The 13,302-nt window shown below is 39.2% G+C and overlaps 1 protein-coding gene across 3 annotated transcripts in view; it reads right to left on the reverse strand.

Annotated features, from left to right (window-relative positions):
• The window catches only part of TEX2 (testis expressed 2), a 149,656-nt gene that overhangs the window by 36,508 nt on the left and 99,846 nt on the right, over positions 1 to 13,302 (reverse strand). For all 3 annotated transcript variants that reach the window (XM_036757227.1, XM_036757229.1, XM_036757228.1), the window contains one exon: positions 9,662 to 9,909. In XM_036757227.1, coding sequence (XP_036613122.1) covers positions 9,662 to 9,909 — 248 coding nt within the window. The remainder of the gene's footprint in view (positions 1 to 9,661; positions 9,910 to 13,302) is intronic.

Raw genomic sequence — 13,302 nt, forward strand, 5'->3', positions numbered from 1 at the left:
TTTTTATTAGACTGTATAAATTTTTAAACTGTTCGGGGACTAGTGGGGCATTTAACCTGCTGTTTATAATAAAAGCAAAAACTGGTAATAGTGGGAAAAACATGGTATAAGTGAACATATACACATTTGGAATCAGGTACATAAACAGTACCACTGTTTATCCTTTACAGCAAGGACATCTACAGGGTACAAAGCCAAAACAGATAAGAACGTAAAACAACATCTAACATCCCTGTTTACATGCTAAGAAATTTCTAAATTATAAGCTGGGATGTATTCAGAATACCTCACTTTTCTTTTTAAGAAGAGCTGTTATTACAACTCATATGTTTCGTTAATAAATTAAAATCATTTTAGTACCACTAAGGTGAATTTAACTCACTTTAAAAGCCATTTGAAGAGGGTTTTTTTTGTATAATATATATGCAATGAACAAGAAGTCCCTTTTCTCACATATTTATCCTGTTCTTTTAGATCTCTTGGTTCCTGTGGGCAGGGCTGACATGACATCTTGATGCAGCTTTTTCTGGCTTTCTCTTTATTGCTGTCTCTATGCTACAGCTGATACAGCTTTAGGAAACACTTTGCAGATTAGCTGAGATTATGTTTCTGTGCTGTGATCAAGCAAGGAATTACCATTTAATTTAGCCCCTACTTATAAGGCACTGTGCTAGGTACAGTGCTAAGTACTAGGGATACAGAAATAAGAGTGAATTAGTCCCTGCCCTAAAGAAACCTACACTCTAACAAGGGAAAGAACATGTTTATACACAGATATAGATAGAAGTGTGCACACTATACCTATAAAATACAAACAAGATAACTTTTGAGGGGAAGGCACTGACTTCTGGGGGACCTAGAAAAGGTCTCCTACAAAAGATGGTACTTGACCTGAGTCTTGAAGAAGGCAGAGAAGTAACCATGACATTAAAAAAAAAAACCCAACAACACCACACCAACCCTCCAAACACCTGAAAGCATAAATAAAACATAATAAGAAGCCACAAAGAAGTTGCTAGAACTGACAAGTGGGTTTTGGGTGAGGTAAGGAAAATGATCAGGTTCCTAGGACAAATACTGGAATGATTTTGGACAAGAAAAGGTGCATAAGTTTCTCTCTCTAGGGATAAGAAAGGGGTGGGGTGGAGTGGAAAGGTGGTAGTCTTATTCAGTTATCTTGAGAGCTAATCTATAGGACAGGACAGCTAGATGGCCTGCTGGATAGAGCACCAGCCCTGAAGTCAGGAGGACCTGAGTTAAAATCCAGTCTCAGATACTTACTAGCCACATGACCCTGGGCAAGTCACTTAACCTCAATTGCCTCCAAAAAAAAATAAAAAGTAATCTACACACACAAACAAAAATGAAGTCATCAGGAATAGCTCATCTGCTTCTAATAACTTTCAGATTTTCTTTTTATGGCCATCTTATTGAAACAGATATTTGGCAATAGTTCATTTTCTTGAATCTTATGAAAACTGTTTACCACCAACATGTGAATTTCCAAAACAGACAACCAAGTAAATTGAAGTTTGGGTCATTATTTAAATAGACAATAAAGCAGAAACTTTGCTTTCTCAAATTAGCACAGAATGCAAATCCCATTTAGATCATCTGCTGAAGAAATGCTACTCTTATAACAGAATCTATTAGTGTGTGAAGACTCACATACTGCTCAGACTCAAACTTGCCTTCCCAAACATCATCTTCTATCTTACTTTAAGAAGCAGTACTTGACTTGCCCAAATAATTCTGGTTTCATCCCAATTAACTTAAAGGGAAAAATAAGCTGCACTGTTAAGATTTAGTATGTAGCAACTGAACTACAGACTATGCAGGAAAACAATTTACGAACCTGGGTGTCTTGTGGGCATCTCAAACTCAATACATCCAAAATGGATGTCTTTCCTTATAAACCTGCCCCTCCTCCCAACTTCCTTATTGTCAGTGGAGGGCAGTACCATTCTCCTAGTCATCCCTGATTCTCCCTTACTCCTACTCTTTCAGGTCAGCTGCTCAGTCTTGTCTGTTGTACCTCTTGCATCTGACTCCTTTTCTCAGTCACCACCCTAGTTCAAGCCTTCATCACCTCTTGCCTAGACTACTGCCACATTCTCCTATGTGGTTTCAGTAGTACTGCTCTCTCCCCTTTCCAAGCCACTCTTCACATAGCAACCAAGACGATTTTAAAGGAAGAGAAGTGCCCATGTGACACTTTTGCTCAACAGCCTTCAATGGATCCTTATTGCCTCTAGAATCAAATGCATACTCAGTCTGGCACTTAGAGCCCTCCAGTTTGGCTTCAGTTTGTCTTTCCACATTCATTCTGTGACAGTCCGCCTCATGTCCTCTTAAGTTCCAGCAAAATTGGGCCACTGGATGCTCCAAACTTCACAGAACAAATCCCCTTAATAAAAGGATTTGTTCTGTAAAATTTGGACTCAGTCAAAAGGCTGCCCCCAAGAAATTAGAAGGCCACATGTGGCCTCAGGGCCACATTTTCCCCACCCCTGGGATAGACTAAGAGACAGAGGTTAGGTTGTGCACCATTCTCTTAAAAAACACTATCAGCCAACTATGTTTACTATGAATTTTACCATTGCCTCTGACCTAGACTATTATAACAGCTTCCTATCTGATCTCCCTGCCTCAAATCTCATTTCTAATTCGTCTCACATAACCGGCAAAATAATCTTCTTGAAGCAGTGGCCTGACCACAGCACTCCCCTGCATTTAAAGCCCTATACAATCTGTCTCTACCTACCTTACCAGCTTCACTTCCTCTTCACACACCATGTTTTAGTCAAACAGGATTACTAACTATTCCCCAATTCTGTCCTTTGCTCTGCCTCCAGGCATCTGGGTTGCCCATTCTTTGTCTAGAATGCATTTCTTTTTCATCTCATCCTTTCCAGATCCTTCTTTATAAAGGCTCAGTTTAGGCGTCACCTGCTCTGTGAAGCCTACTCTGATTTCTCCAATTCAAAATGTTCTTTTCTTTCCCAAGAATTAATGGAGGCCTATCTAGATTTCCCTATTTATACCGATCACTCATGATCACCTTTTCTATTTATGTGTACTTCATGTGTATCACCCCAGGAGAATGCTCTTTGAGGACAGTGACTGTTTATTTATATTAGTGCCCATAAGTACCATGACAATGGTCTGTATCTACATTAATGTTGTCTCCAATTATTAATCCTTGAGCAAAAGTATAGGAGCTCCCTAAAATGTTCTTTGCATAGAATGTAACAGTGACATAAATACGAGGCCTCTAAATACAAGGGATTCACAGGATTACAGATTCAGACTGAAAAGGACTTTAGAATTATATAATACAACCCTTTCATTTAACAGAGAAGGAAACAGGCACAGAGGAATTATATGACTTGCCCAAGGTAGTGACAGCATGGAGTGTGAACTCAGATCCCCTTCAAATTCATTATGTCCAACAAGCCATGCTATGCTACATGAACTAACAGGCTGAAAGAATCAAACCATTTCCTTGAACTAAAATATGAAAGCTGAAGTGATCTGTAAATTAGAAACAAAATCTTAGAGCCGGAAGGGACTTTTGAGATCATCTAATCTAATCCTTTCAACTTACGGGAGGCAGCTTAGGCCCAGAACAAGGAAATGCCTTGTCTGAGGTCACCAGGCTGGTTAGAACTCAGCCAGACAACTCTAAGCTTCACTTTGCACTCGCATTCCATCCATCATTCCTCTGATGAGAGGCGGGAAGCATGCTCCATCATCAGTCTCACAGAATCGTGGTTAGGCACTGTACTGGTGAACCAAGTCTTTCAAAATTGTTTTCCTTTAGGTACTGTCATTGTATAAGTAGTTCTAGCTCTGCTCACATGACACAAACCTTGCCAGGTTTTATCTCTTTTTCATCAATTCTTACGGCACAATAATATTCCATTACAGTCGTATACCATAATTCATTCAACCATTCTTCAATGGATGTTCACCTTGTTTCCAGTTCTTTGCTATAATAAAAAGTGTTGCTCTAAATATTTTATGGGTCTTTTTCTTCTTTAACCTCTTTGGGACTATATGTCTAGTAGTGGGATCACTGGATCAAAAGATATGCAACGTTTAGTCCATTTCAGGGTATAAACTTCCAGACTTTTCTACAGAATGGTTGGAACAATTCATAGCTTTGTGAACAGTATTCATGTGTCTGGCCTTCCGAAGTCTCTTGAACAATTGTAATTTTCCTTTTTTTGTCATCTTTGCCAATCAGAAGTTTAAATTCTCATTTTTCTTATTGTTAATGATTGGAAATTTTTCCCTGTGGTTTTTGAAATCTTGTATTTCTCCTTTTAAATACTGTCCATATCCTTTGACTATCTAATAGGGAATGACTTGTCCTTAAACATTTGTATTAATTCCTTATATAGCTTGGGTATCAGACATTTATCAGATAAATCTGCTGCAAAGATTGTTCCCCAGTTAACGTATTCACTCTAAACAATTTTTATATGCAAACCTTTTTCAATTTCATGTATCAAATTTCCCTTTTATTTACTGTGATCATCTCTATACTTTGGTCAAAGACTCCTCTTCTACCTATAGTTATGAAAACTCTCCTTGTTACCTAGGTATTTTTTAAGAATATGACTTTTTATATTGAGGTCATGTCTCCATTTGGAGATTAATGTGGTATATGATGTGAGATGTTGGCCTAAACCTCATTTCAACCAGACTGCTTTCCAGTTTTCTCAGTGTTTGCTAAAGTAGGCACTACTTATCCTAGTAGTTGGTGTTCTTGGATTTATCAAACACTATGTTAACAATGTTTGTTTGCTTCTGGGTCTTGTATACCTAATCTGTTCCATTGGTCAACTTTTCTATTTTGTAACCACTACCAAACAGTTTTCATGATTACTGCTTTGCAGTAAACTTTAAGTAGGATCCCATTCTCACTTAAAAAAACCTTTAAATGAAAAATTTTTGTCGATCTTATTTTCATATCACCTATATTTTCTGAGGTATCCCCTAAGCTTGCCTCCCCCCCTCAGCCATCCTTTATGGTAAAGAACGAAAAAGAGGAAGCAGAACAGTTCAGGAAAAAGAACCAACACGCTGATATAGTCTGATGTTATATTCAATGTTCTTTTTCTTCTATTAATTTATTTTTAGTTTTCAACATTTACTTTTATAAGATTTTGTGTTCTAAAATTTTCCCCCTCTTTCCCTCTCCCCTACCCAAGATGGCATGCAATCTGATATGGGCTATATTCAGTGTTCTAAACTGATCGTTCCCCTACTTCTGCAAAGTGGGAGGAGGTGCTTTCTCATAATCCTCCTTTCAAGCCAAGCTTCGTCCTATATTTCATAGCATTCAGTTCTCACTGCTTTGTTATTTTTTTTCCCATTTACATTGCTGGTATGTATACATTAGTATACATATATGTATGTATGTGTTTTGTATAAATATTTTATACATAACATACATACATTATATATACATATTTTCCTGGTTCTGATTACTTCATTTCACATCAGTGCATATAAGACTCCTAATATTTTCAGGAGCTCTTACAACACAGACTTTTATGTTAATGTACTGCTATTTTTTTTTATCAATTCCCCAATCAACAGGCATCTGTTTCATTTTTGGCTGTTTGCTTCCACAAAAAGAGCTGCTATAAATGTTTTGGTATATGCAGGGCTTAAAAAAATATATATTTTTTTGAACAGTGACCCTGTGAGATACATGCTTAGCAGTAGAATCTCTAAATTAAAGGCGTAATTTCAAGCTGCTTTCCAGAATGGTTAACAATTCCACTGACAACACATTAGAGTACCTGAGTTTTCCCAACGTCTCCAATACTGACTGTTCCTATCTTTTGAAACTTTGGCAATTTACCCAGTGTGAAATAACACTTCAGAGTTGCTTTAATTTTTCATTCTCTTATTAACAATGATTTGAAGAATTCATTCTAAGGTTATTGGTAGTCCAATTATTGTGAGAATTGTTTGCTTATATCTTTTGTCCGTTTGAGGAATGGTTTTTGGTTTTATATATGTTAGAGGGGGTGTGTGTGTGTGTGTGTGTGTGTGTGTGTGTGTGTGTGTGTGTGTGTGTGTGGAGAGACCAGGAGAGGGAGAGGGGCCAAAAGAGGGGAAGGAAGAAGGAAGAGAAAAGGAAGAAGGAAGAGAGAAAGAGAGAGGGGAGGAGGAAAAGAGAAAACAAAGGAGGGGGGAAGGGGGGCAAGAAAGAGAGAGTGAGCAAGGCGGGGCGGGAGTCTTAAATATGAGACTCTTATCAGAGATATTTGGTACAAAGATTTTTCCTAGCTGACAGCTCCCTCTTCTTATCCCAATGGCTTTAATTTTGCTGATATAAGAGCTTTCCATTTCATATAATTACATATGTTCTAAGTGGCATAGTGGACAGAGGCAGGACTTAAAGTTAGGAAGACCTGAGTTCAAATCCAGCCTCATACACTTAGCTGTGTGACCCTGGGCAAGTCAACCTCTCTGTGCCTCAGTTTTCTCATCTGTAAAATGGGTATTATAATAGCACCTACTTCCCAGGGTTGTTGCAAGGATCGAATGAAACAATATATGTAAAGTATTTAATAAATCTTAAAGCACTATATAACTCCTATTATAATTTTAAGAATTTGTCTCCTAGAGATAGCTGGGAAAGGTATATGATTTGGTTCTTGTATGAAATTGAATATTCCAGTCATGGATCTATTTTGAACTGACTGTGAGGTATAAGATGATGCTACAAACCAGGGATTGTTAATTCTTTTTATGTCATGGACCCATTTCACACTCTGGTGACCCTGTCTCAGAAAAATATGTTTCCTACATTAATAATTGAAGAAAATGCTAAATTCCAATCAGAGAATATGAAAACAAAGATGTAATTTTTCCCCATTCAAATTCAGAGACCCCCTTGTTTACACTATCCCACTCGTGTACTTTACAATTTTTTAACCAGCACTAAATGATTTTCATAATTACTGGTTTATAATATAGTTTGAGGTCTGGAAGTATGTTTTCCTTCATTTGTACTTTTAAAATTATTTACCTTGATAATCTAGAGCTTTTGTTCCTTATGAATGTTATCATTTCTTTAAAGTAACTTTGTAATTGTATGGTACTAAATCTGTAAATTAAGTTAGGCAATAACATCACTTTTATTATATTGACAGCTCCCAACCATGAGCAATTAATCTCTCTCCAATTATTTAAATCTTGTCTTTATGTTTGTAAATGGTGCTTTGTAGCTGTATTCATATAATTTCTATGTGTCTCTTGGTAGCTCTACCCCCAGATATTTTATAGATTTTAATGGTATTTCTCTTTCTTGGTTATAATCCTTTATTTTTATTTTTTTGGAATATAATATTTTAAGATTTTCTCTCCTTTATAAAGGTTTCTGCTAAATCTTAGGTAATCCTGACTGTGGCTCCTTGACACTTGAAGTTATTTCTTTCTGGTTGCTCACAGAATCTGGTGCTTGACTTGGGAGCTCTGGATTTTGGCCATGACACACTTGAGTGCAGGGGTGGGGAAGTTTCGATTCAGCCAAAAGGCTGCACTTGTGGCCTCAAGGCCCCATGTTCCCCACCCCTGCTTTGGTGCTTTCAATTTGCAGTTTTCTTCAGGTAGGTTCTATTTTCATCTTGCCCTCTGTAAGCAGTTTTCATGATTTCTTAAATAGGGTATCCAGGATTTTTGTGGGGTAATCGTTTCAATCCTTTAACTTTCTTTTAACATTTTTTGTTGTCTCCTAGAGTTACAGAGTTTTGTTTGTTCTATTCTGTTTTTCAGGGAGTCCACTACTTGAGTAAGGTGCCTTCTATTCTAAACTATTCTCTTTCCAATTTTTTTCCCCTAGAACTCTTAAACTATGATTTCATTTTTAAACTCTTCCTTAATTTCTTCTAGCCACTCCCAGAGTCCTTATGATCAAACCATTTTTTTCTCTGAAGTTTGACTTATACTTGTTATAGAGTTGTTCTTTTCTAATGTATTTGACTCTTGGGATTCTTTTAATTGATAGTACATATTCACTGTGTTTGATGCCCTTTTCTGCTATCAAATAGTTTCTGTTTTGGGTCTTGGTGCTGGGGCCAGATTCTGCCTCGTCCTACCATTCTTAACTGAGGTGAAAAGTTCTCTTTAGCCCTTTCTCCTCTAGTCTGAATGCTACTCCCACTGCTGTCCTGGACCCCAACCTTTACCTCATTCCTTGTGTTCCGTCTCAGTTTCTTGATGGCCCAATACAGTGCTATACTTGGCCCATCAATCTTCTCCTTGCATAACTATCAGTGGTGACTTGGTTCTTATCTGCTGTGACTTTAACATGCCCCAACGAAATGCTAGAGATCATGCTAGTCTCAGGCCTCCTGGAAAGCGCTTTGTCGAAAACGTCCTCTCATTGTGCTGGCTCAAGTGTTCCCAGGTGTGCATCACCCTGCCTTGCCTTCCTCTGCATTGACCTAGGGAGGCTGGCAATTACCTAATTCTCTCTTCCAACAGGCTGAGACCCAGGACCCACTGCCTTTAGGCCTCTACGACTAGAATTCCCACTGGTTTTTACCTCTCTTAGTGCCCCTCTGCTCAGTGCTCCTAAAGGTTTCAGGCCCCTCTGGAGCATTGTTCAGAGGACCTACAGACTTTAGGCTTCTAGATAACTTTTTACGCAGTCCTGGATTGGAAGGACAAGCTTATTTCTGTTTCTTTTTGGTCTTCTCGATTATCAATTGGTTTGATGCCATTTTTAGGTGCCTGCTGGAATGTATGCAGAGGTTCTTCTATGGCCTTTCATGTTACCATGTGTCTTATCACCCCAACTAGCCTTTCAGTTCCTTTAAGACACAGACCATGTCCCCACTACTATGTATGTGTCCTCTAGAGTGTACCTTGAAAAATGCTGGGCGTAGAGGAGGTGGCCAGCAAGGACTTGATAGCAGAATGGCAAGATGTACTAATATTCATGAGGTTGCCAGATGATGGGAAGAATAAATAACCTCCTGTTTTCTTTTTTCATGAGTGACTTGCTTCTGGACACTCATAAACCAGAGTTTGAGCACTGGAAACTTCCATTTTTTTCTCATAAAACTGAACTATAATTTGTGGGTACAACCTTAAAAAATTCTTGTTGATTTTACCATGGTTCAGTTGAATTAGGTGGGGCAGGGGCCCACTGGGGCCTCTTTTGTAGGAATAAAATAGCTGGCAGGTTGAAAAGTTAAAAAAAAAAAACCAAACCAGCAGTGTAAGGGAAGAACATGAACAAAGATTATTGCTGGATGCCTGCCACTTAGACAATTTGACCTTTAACTCCATGGGTTCTCCTAACTAAATAAAAAAGTTGGTTTTCTAGGGACAGCAATATTAATGTCTTACAACATTAAAGTTTTAGTTAAAGCATGCAGGGCTTGAGGACAAAATAGAGTTCTAAAACCACCTGAATGACAAGTGAAGATTTCCCAGGTCACCTTTCACTTGTACTTTGGCCATTACAGTCTTGGGTAGCCCTGGATGTAGCTGAGAAAACTGAGTACTAGGGTGTACAACTGACCCCTCACATTCACATTCATCTATACTTATCTCACTTAAGCATTCCTCCCTCCCTGTTCCTTAATTATAAAGAACAAAAGGGGGAAGCATAGACAAGTGAACGTACCTTTTTGACAGCTGTAGGACTGCTTTCTGCACTCTGTACTGGGCTCCTCTGAGGACTTGGTATTTCTCTTGGAACACATCTGGCCATATATACCTCATAGTGCAGGAGCATCTTCTGTCGTACACTGCCCGCTAGATCCTTCTGCTTAGGCTGAGACGTAAATTCTTCCACACTGCCTTTGCTGCTGCTGCGACTGTGGGTTAGGTTGCTGGACTGGCTATTGTGTCTGCTGTGTGTAGGCAAGAACCCTAAAAAGGAAAAACAAACAAATAAATAAATGAAAGTTGAGGCAGTAATAATAAACAGGGCTCATTAATAAAGAAACTTTTGATGGACAGTTAAAATTATTTGTGAGGTTCAAATAGGAAATCTACCTGAAAAAGAGAACTTCAGTTTCTTGACCTCTATGTGATATCTGGCAAGGCTGACCACTGTCCCCTTTTAGATGCTCTCTCCTTTGTGCTTTCGCTCTCTTCATTCTCCTCCTACCTGTCTGACAACTCTTTGGCTAAACCATTATTCGTATCATGCCCATTGTGCATACATCTAAAGCTCTGTCCTGACCTTCCTTCTCTTTTCCTCTTTTCTCTCCACAATCTCTTTGTGATGTGCTCAATTTCCATTCTCCTCAATTTCCAGTTTCATTATGAACTCCATGGAGAAGACTCAAAGATCTCGATATTCATGCTCATTCTCTTCTATCCTGACCAGCAGTTCCACAACCTATTAGACATTTTGAACTGGAAGCTCCATAGGCACTTCACACTGAATACGCCCATGCCCAAAACAGAACCCATGATCTTTTACCCACAAGTCACCCTTTCTATACTTTCCTGTTTTTGTTGAGGATACCACCATTCTTTCAGTTACTCAGCACCCTTGGAGTCATCCTTTACTCTTCACCCTCATTCACCCCACATGTCCAATCAGTTGCCAAGGACTGGTCAACTCCACTTCTGCAACATCTCTTATGTGTCTCCTTCTCACTACTCACAGCCACCACCCTAGTTTAGTCTCTCATCACCCATAGTCTGAACTATTGCAACAGCCTTCTAACTGGACATCTGGCCTCAAATCTCTCCCTACTCCAATCTATCCTCCACACAAAAGTTAAAGTGATTTTATTAAAGAATAGATCTGACCATGTCACTTTCCTCCATAATAAATTCCAATAGCTCCCTATTGCCTCTAGGATCAAATATGAAGTCTGTTTGCCACTTGATGCTCCTTACAACCCAGTTCCAACTCACCTTTCCATCCTTATTATAAACTGCACTCCTTCCCAATCCAGCCAACCTTGCTATTCTTCACACAGGACACTATCTCCATGACTGTGGACAAGCAATTCCTGATGCCTAAATGTACTCTCTCCCCATCTGTCCCTTGGAATCCCTAATGTTCATTTGAAGCTTGGCTCATGGGCAGCCTTCTTCAAGAAGTCTTTCCCGATTCCTCCCCAGCAGGGTAACAGTGCTCCTTCACCCTCCCCTGCTACTTTATATTTTATGCACACACACACACACACACACACACACACACACACACACACAGAATATACTTTTAAAAAACACGTATCATCTCTCCCAGTCCAGCATAAGTTCCTTGAGGGCAGGACTATCTTTTTTTTCTTATTTGAATCTCCAGCTTAGCACAATGCCTGGTACATAACAGGAGCTTAATAAATTTGTATTGTATTGTAGTTCTGCTTTAGAATCCCAACATGGTGCCTGACACATAGTAGGCCTTTAATAAATGCTTGCTGACTGAATTAATTGACACTGTCAACAGGAAACATCCTAGAATATGAATTGGTATGTGGAAGCAGTTTTAAAACAACATACACAGCATAGAAGTGAGTTTTTATAAGTCATGGGACTAATACTCCAAAGAAGTAGAAATACCAGAGACAAATGTAAAATGATAAAGAATCTAATAACTGCAAATACGCAGTTCACAGTGAATTCAAGATAGAAAATTATTTTGGAAAGGCTCTTATCAGACCTAAGATCTATCATACTACTCATTGATCATACTGCTCAGCCTTCTCACTGGAAGCAATGTAAAACATCTGTTAATATTAAGATTCATTTGGAGTTTAGAGAATTTTGCACTGAGTAATTTTTAAGAATAAAAAGCTATAATTATAATTTTTTGTTACTCTACATCTCATTCATCTCATTTTAGTGTTGAGTTGTAAAGAAATTTTGGTAGGAATACTATGTCAAAGAATATTTTAATACTAAATGAAAATGTGCAAGTCAATAGAAAATAAGTATTTCATGTCAAAGTTAATAAAAATCCAAGAGTATGTTACTCTCATACAATGCTGGGCAAAGTGAAATCAGATTTCTGAAATCCAAAGGGAGATGTTTTGCTGCAGCCTGAGCCACTGTTCAGCATATGCACAGCAGGAGATGGCCAGCTAATTCTGAGGGCTGAAGTGGTACCCCTAAATAACAAAGATTCTTTGACATCCCGTTTTCAATTGTTTCGTGCAGTGGAAAGGAAGGGAGCAAGGTGGTAAAAGCACTTGGATTGGAATTGGAAAACTGGGTCAGAATCTTGGCTCTAGTACTTCTAAAAATGTATTATTCAAAATATTTACTAATAAGTCAACAAGCTCTTATAAAGTGCCAGGTAATATGCTATGTGCTAGGGATACAAAGCAAGCAAGGCAAAAGAGAGTTCATGTTCGGTGAAGATAACACACAAACAACTTACGTATAAACATGATATAGGCAGAATAAACTGGAAGAAATCCAAAGATTAAGGAGGATGGGGAAAGTTTCTGGCAACAGATGAATCTTCAGTGAAACCTGGAGGAAGCCAAAGCAGGTAGGAAGCCCAGAAAAGGAAGGCTATGACCCCTCAGGTGTGGGAGAGACAGTGAGTAAAAAGGCCTTGAGTTGGGAGAAGGGCTATCACTGGACCATGGAGGGACATGGGGAACAAGGTGGGAGAAGATTGGAAAGGCAGAAAGTGAATATGAAGGGCTTTAAAAGCCAGGGACTGGAAAGAAGGTAGAGTAGGTCAGAAAACTTTTGGCTAAATTTCCTCCACAAAATAAAAGACAGAACTTCAAGTCAGAGCAGTAGAAATAAACACAAGGTAAAACCCTTGTCCTCCTAAGACAATATGAGAAGACCCCAGGAAAGACCTGACCTCTAGGTGTGAAGTTTGGCCTGAGTGAAGTGCAAATACCTTCAGATTGACTCTGCAAAATCAACAAACAAGCCCTGGGAGCACCTGGGTAGAGAGGCAGCCTTAGCCTTAGAAACTTTCATTTTGTAGACAGTGTGGGGGTCTGATGGCTAAGTAGGAGAAGACTGAAGGACCTTCCACTGTCGAGGGACAGCAAGCAGAGCTGTGCTGACCAGAAGCATCCTGGGCTGTGGCTGCAGGGAAGAGCTAGCATACACCTGGTGAGTGCAGTTAGTGAGAGGCACCAACCCTGTTGGCTGTGGGCACTTGTAGGAGAGCAGAGTACCTGGTTTTAGTTCCAGGGCAGAGAGGACAGCTGTAGTTTGCAGCCAGTGGAGGAACCTCAGGGAGCAAGATCATTTTCAGGACAGAGTGGCTGGGGTCCCTAGCTGTGGCTTAGGAGTGGAGGGGAGAGTCCAAGATTGGGTCCCAAGACAGAC

Source organism: Trichosurus vulpecula, chromosome 4 (genome assembly GCF_011100635.1).
Source record: "Trichosurus vulpecula isolate mTriVul1 chromosome 4, mTriVul1.pri, whole genome shotgun sequence".
Lineage (NCBI taxonomy): Eukaryota > Metazoa > Chordata > Mammalia > Diprotodontia > Phalangeridae > Trichosurus > Trichosurus vulpecula.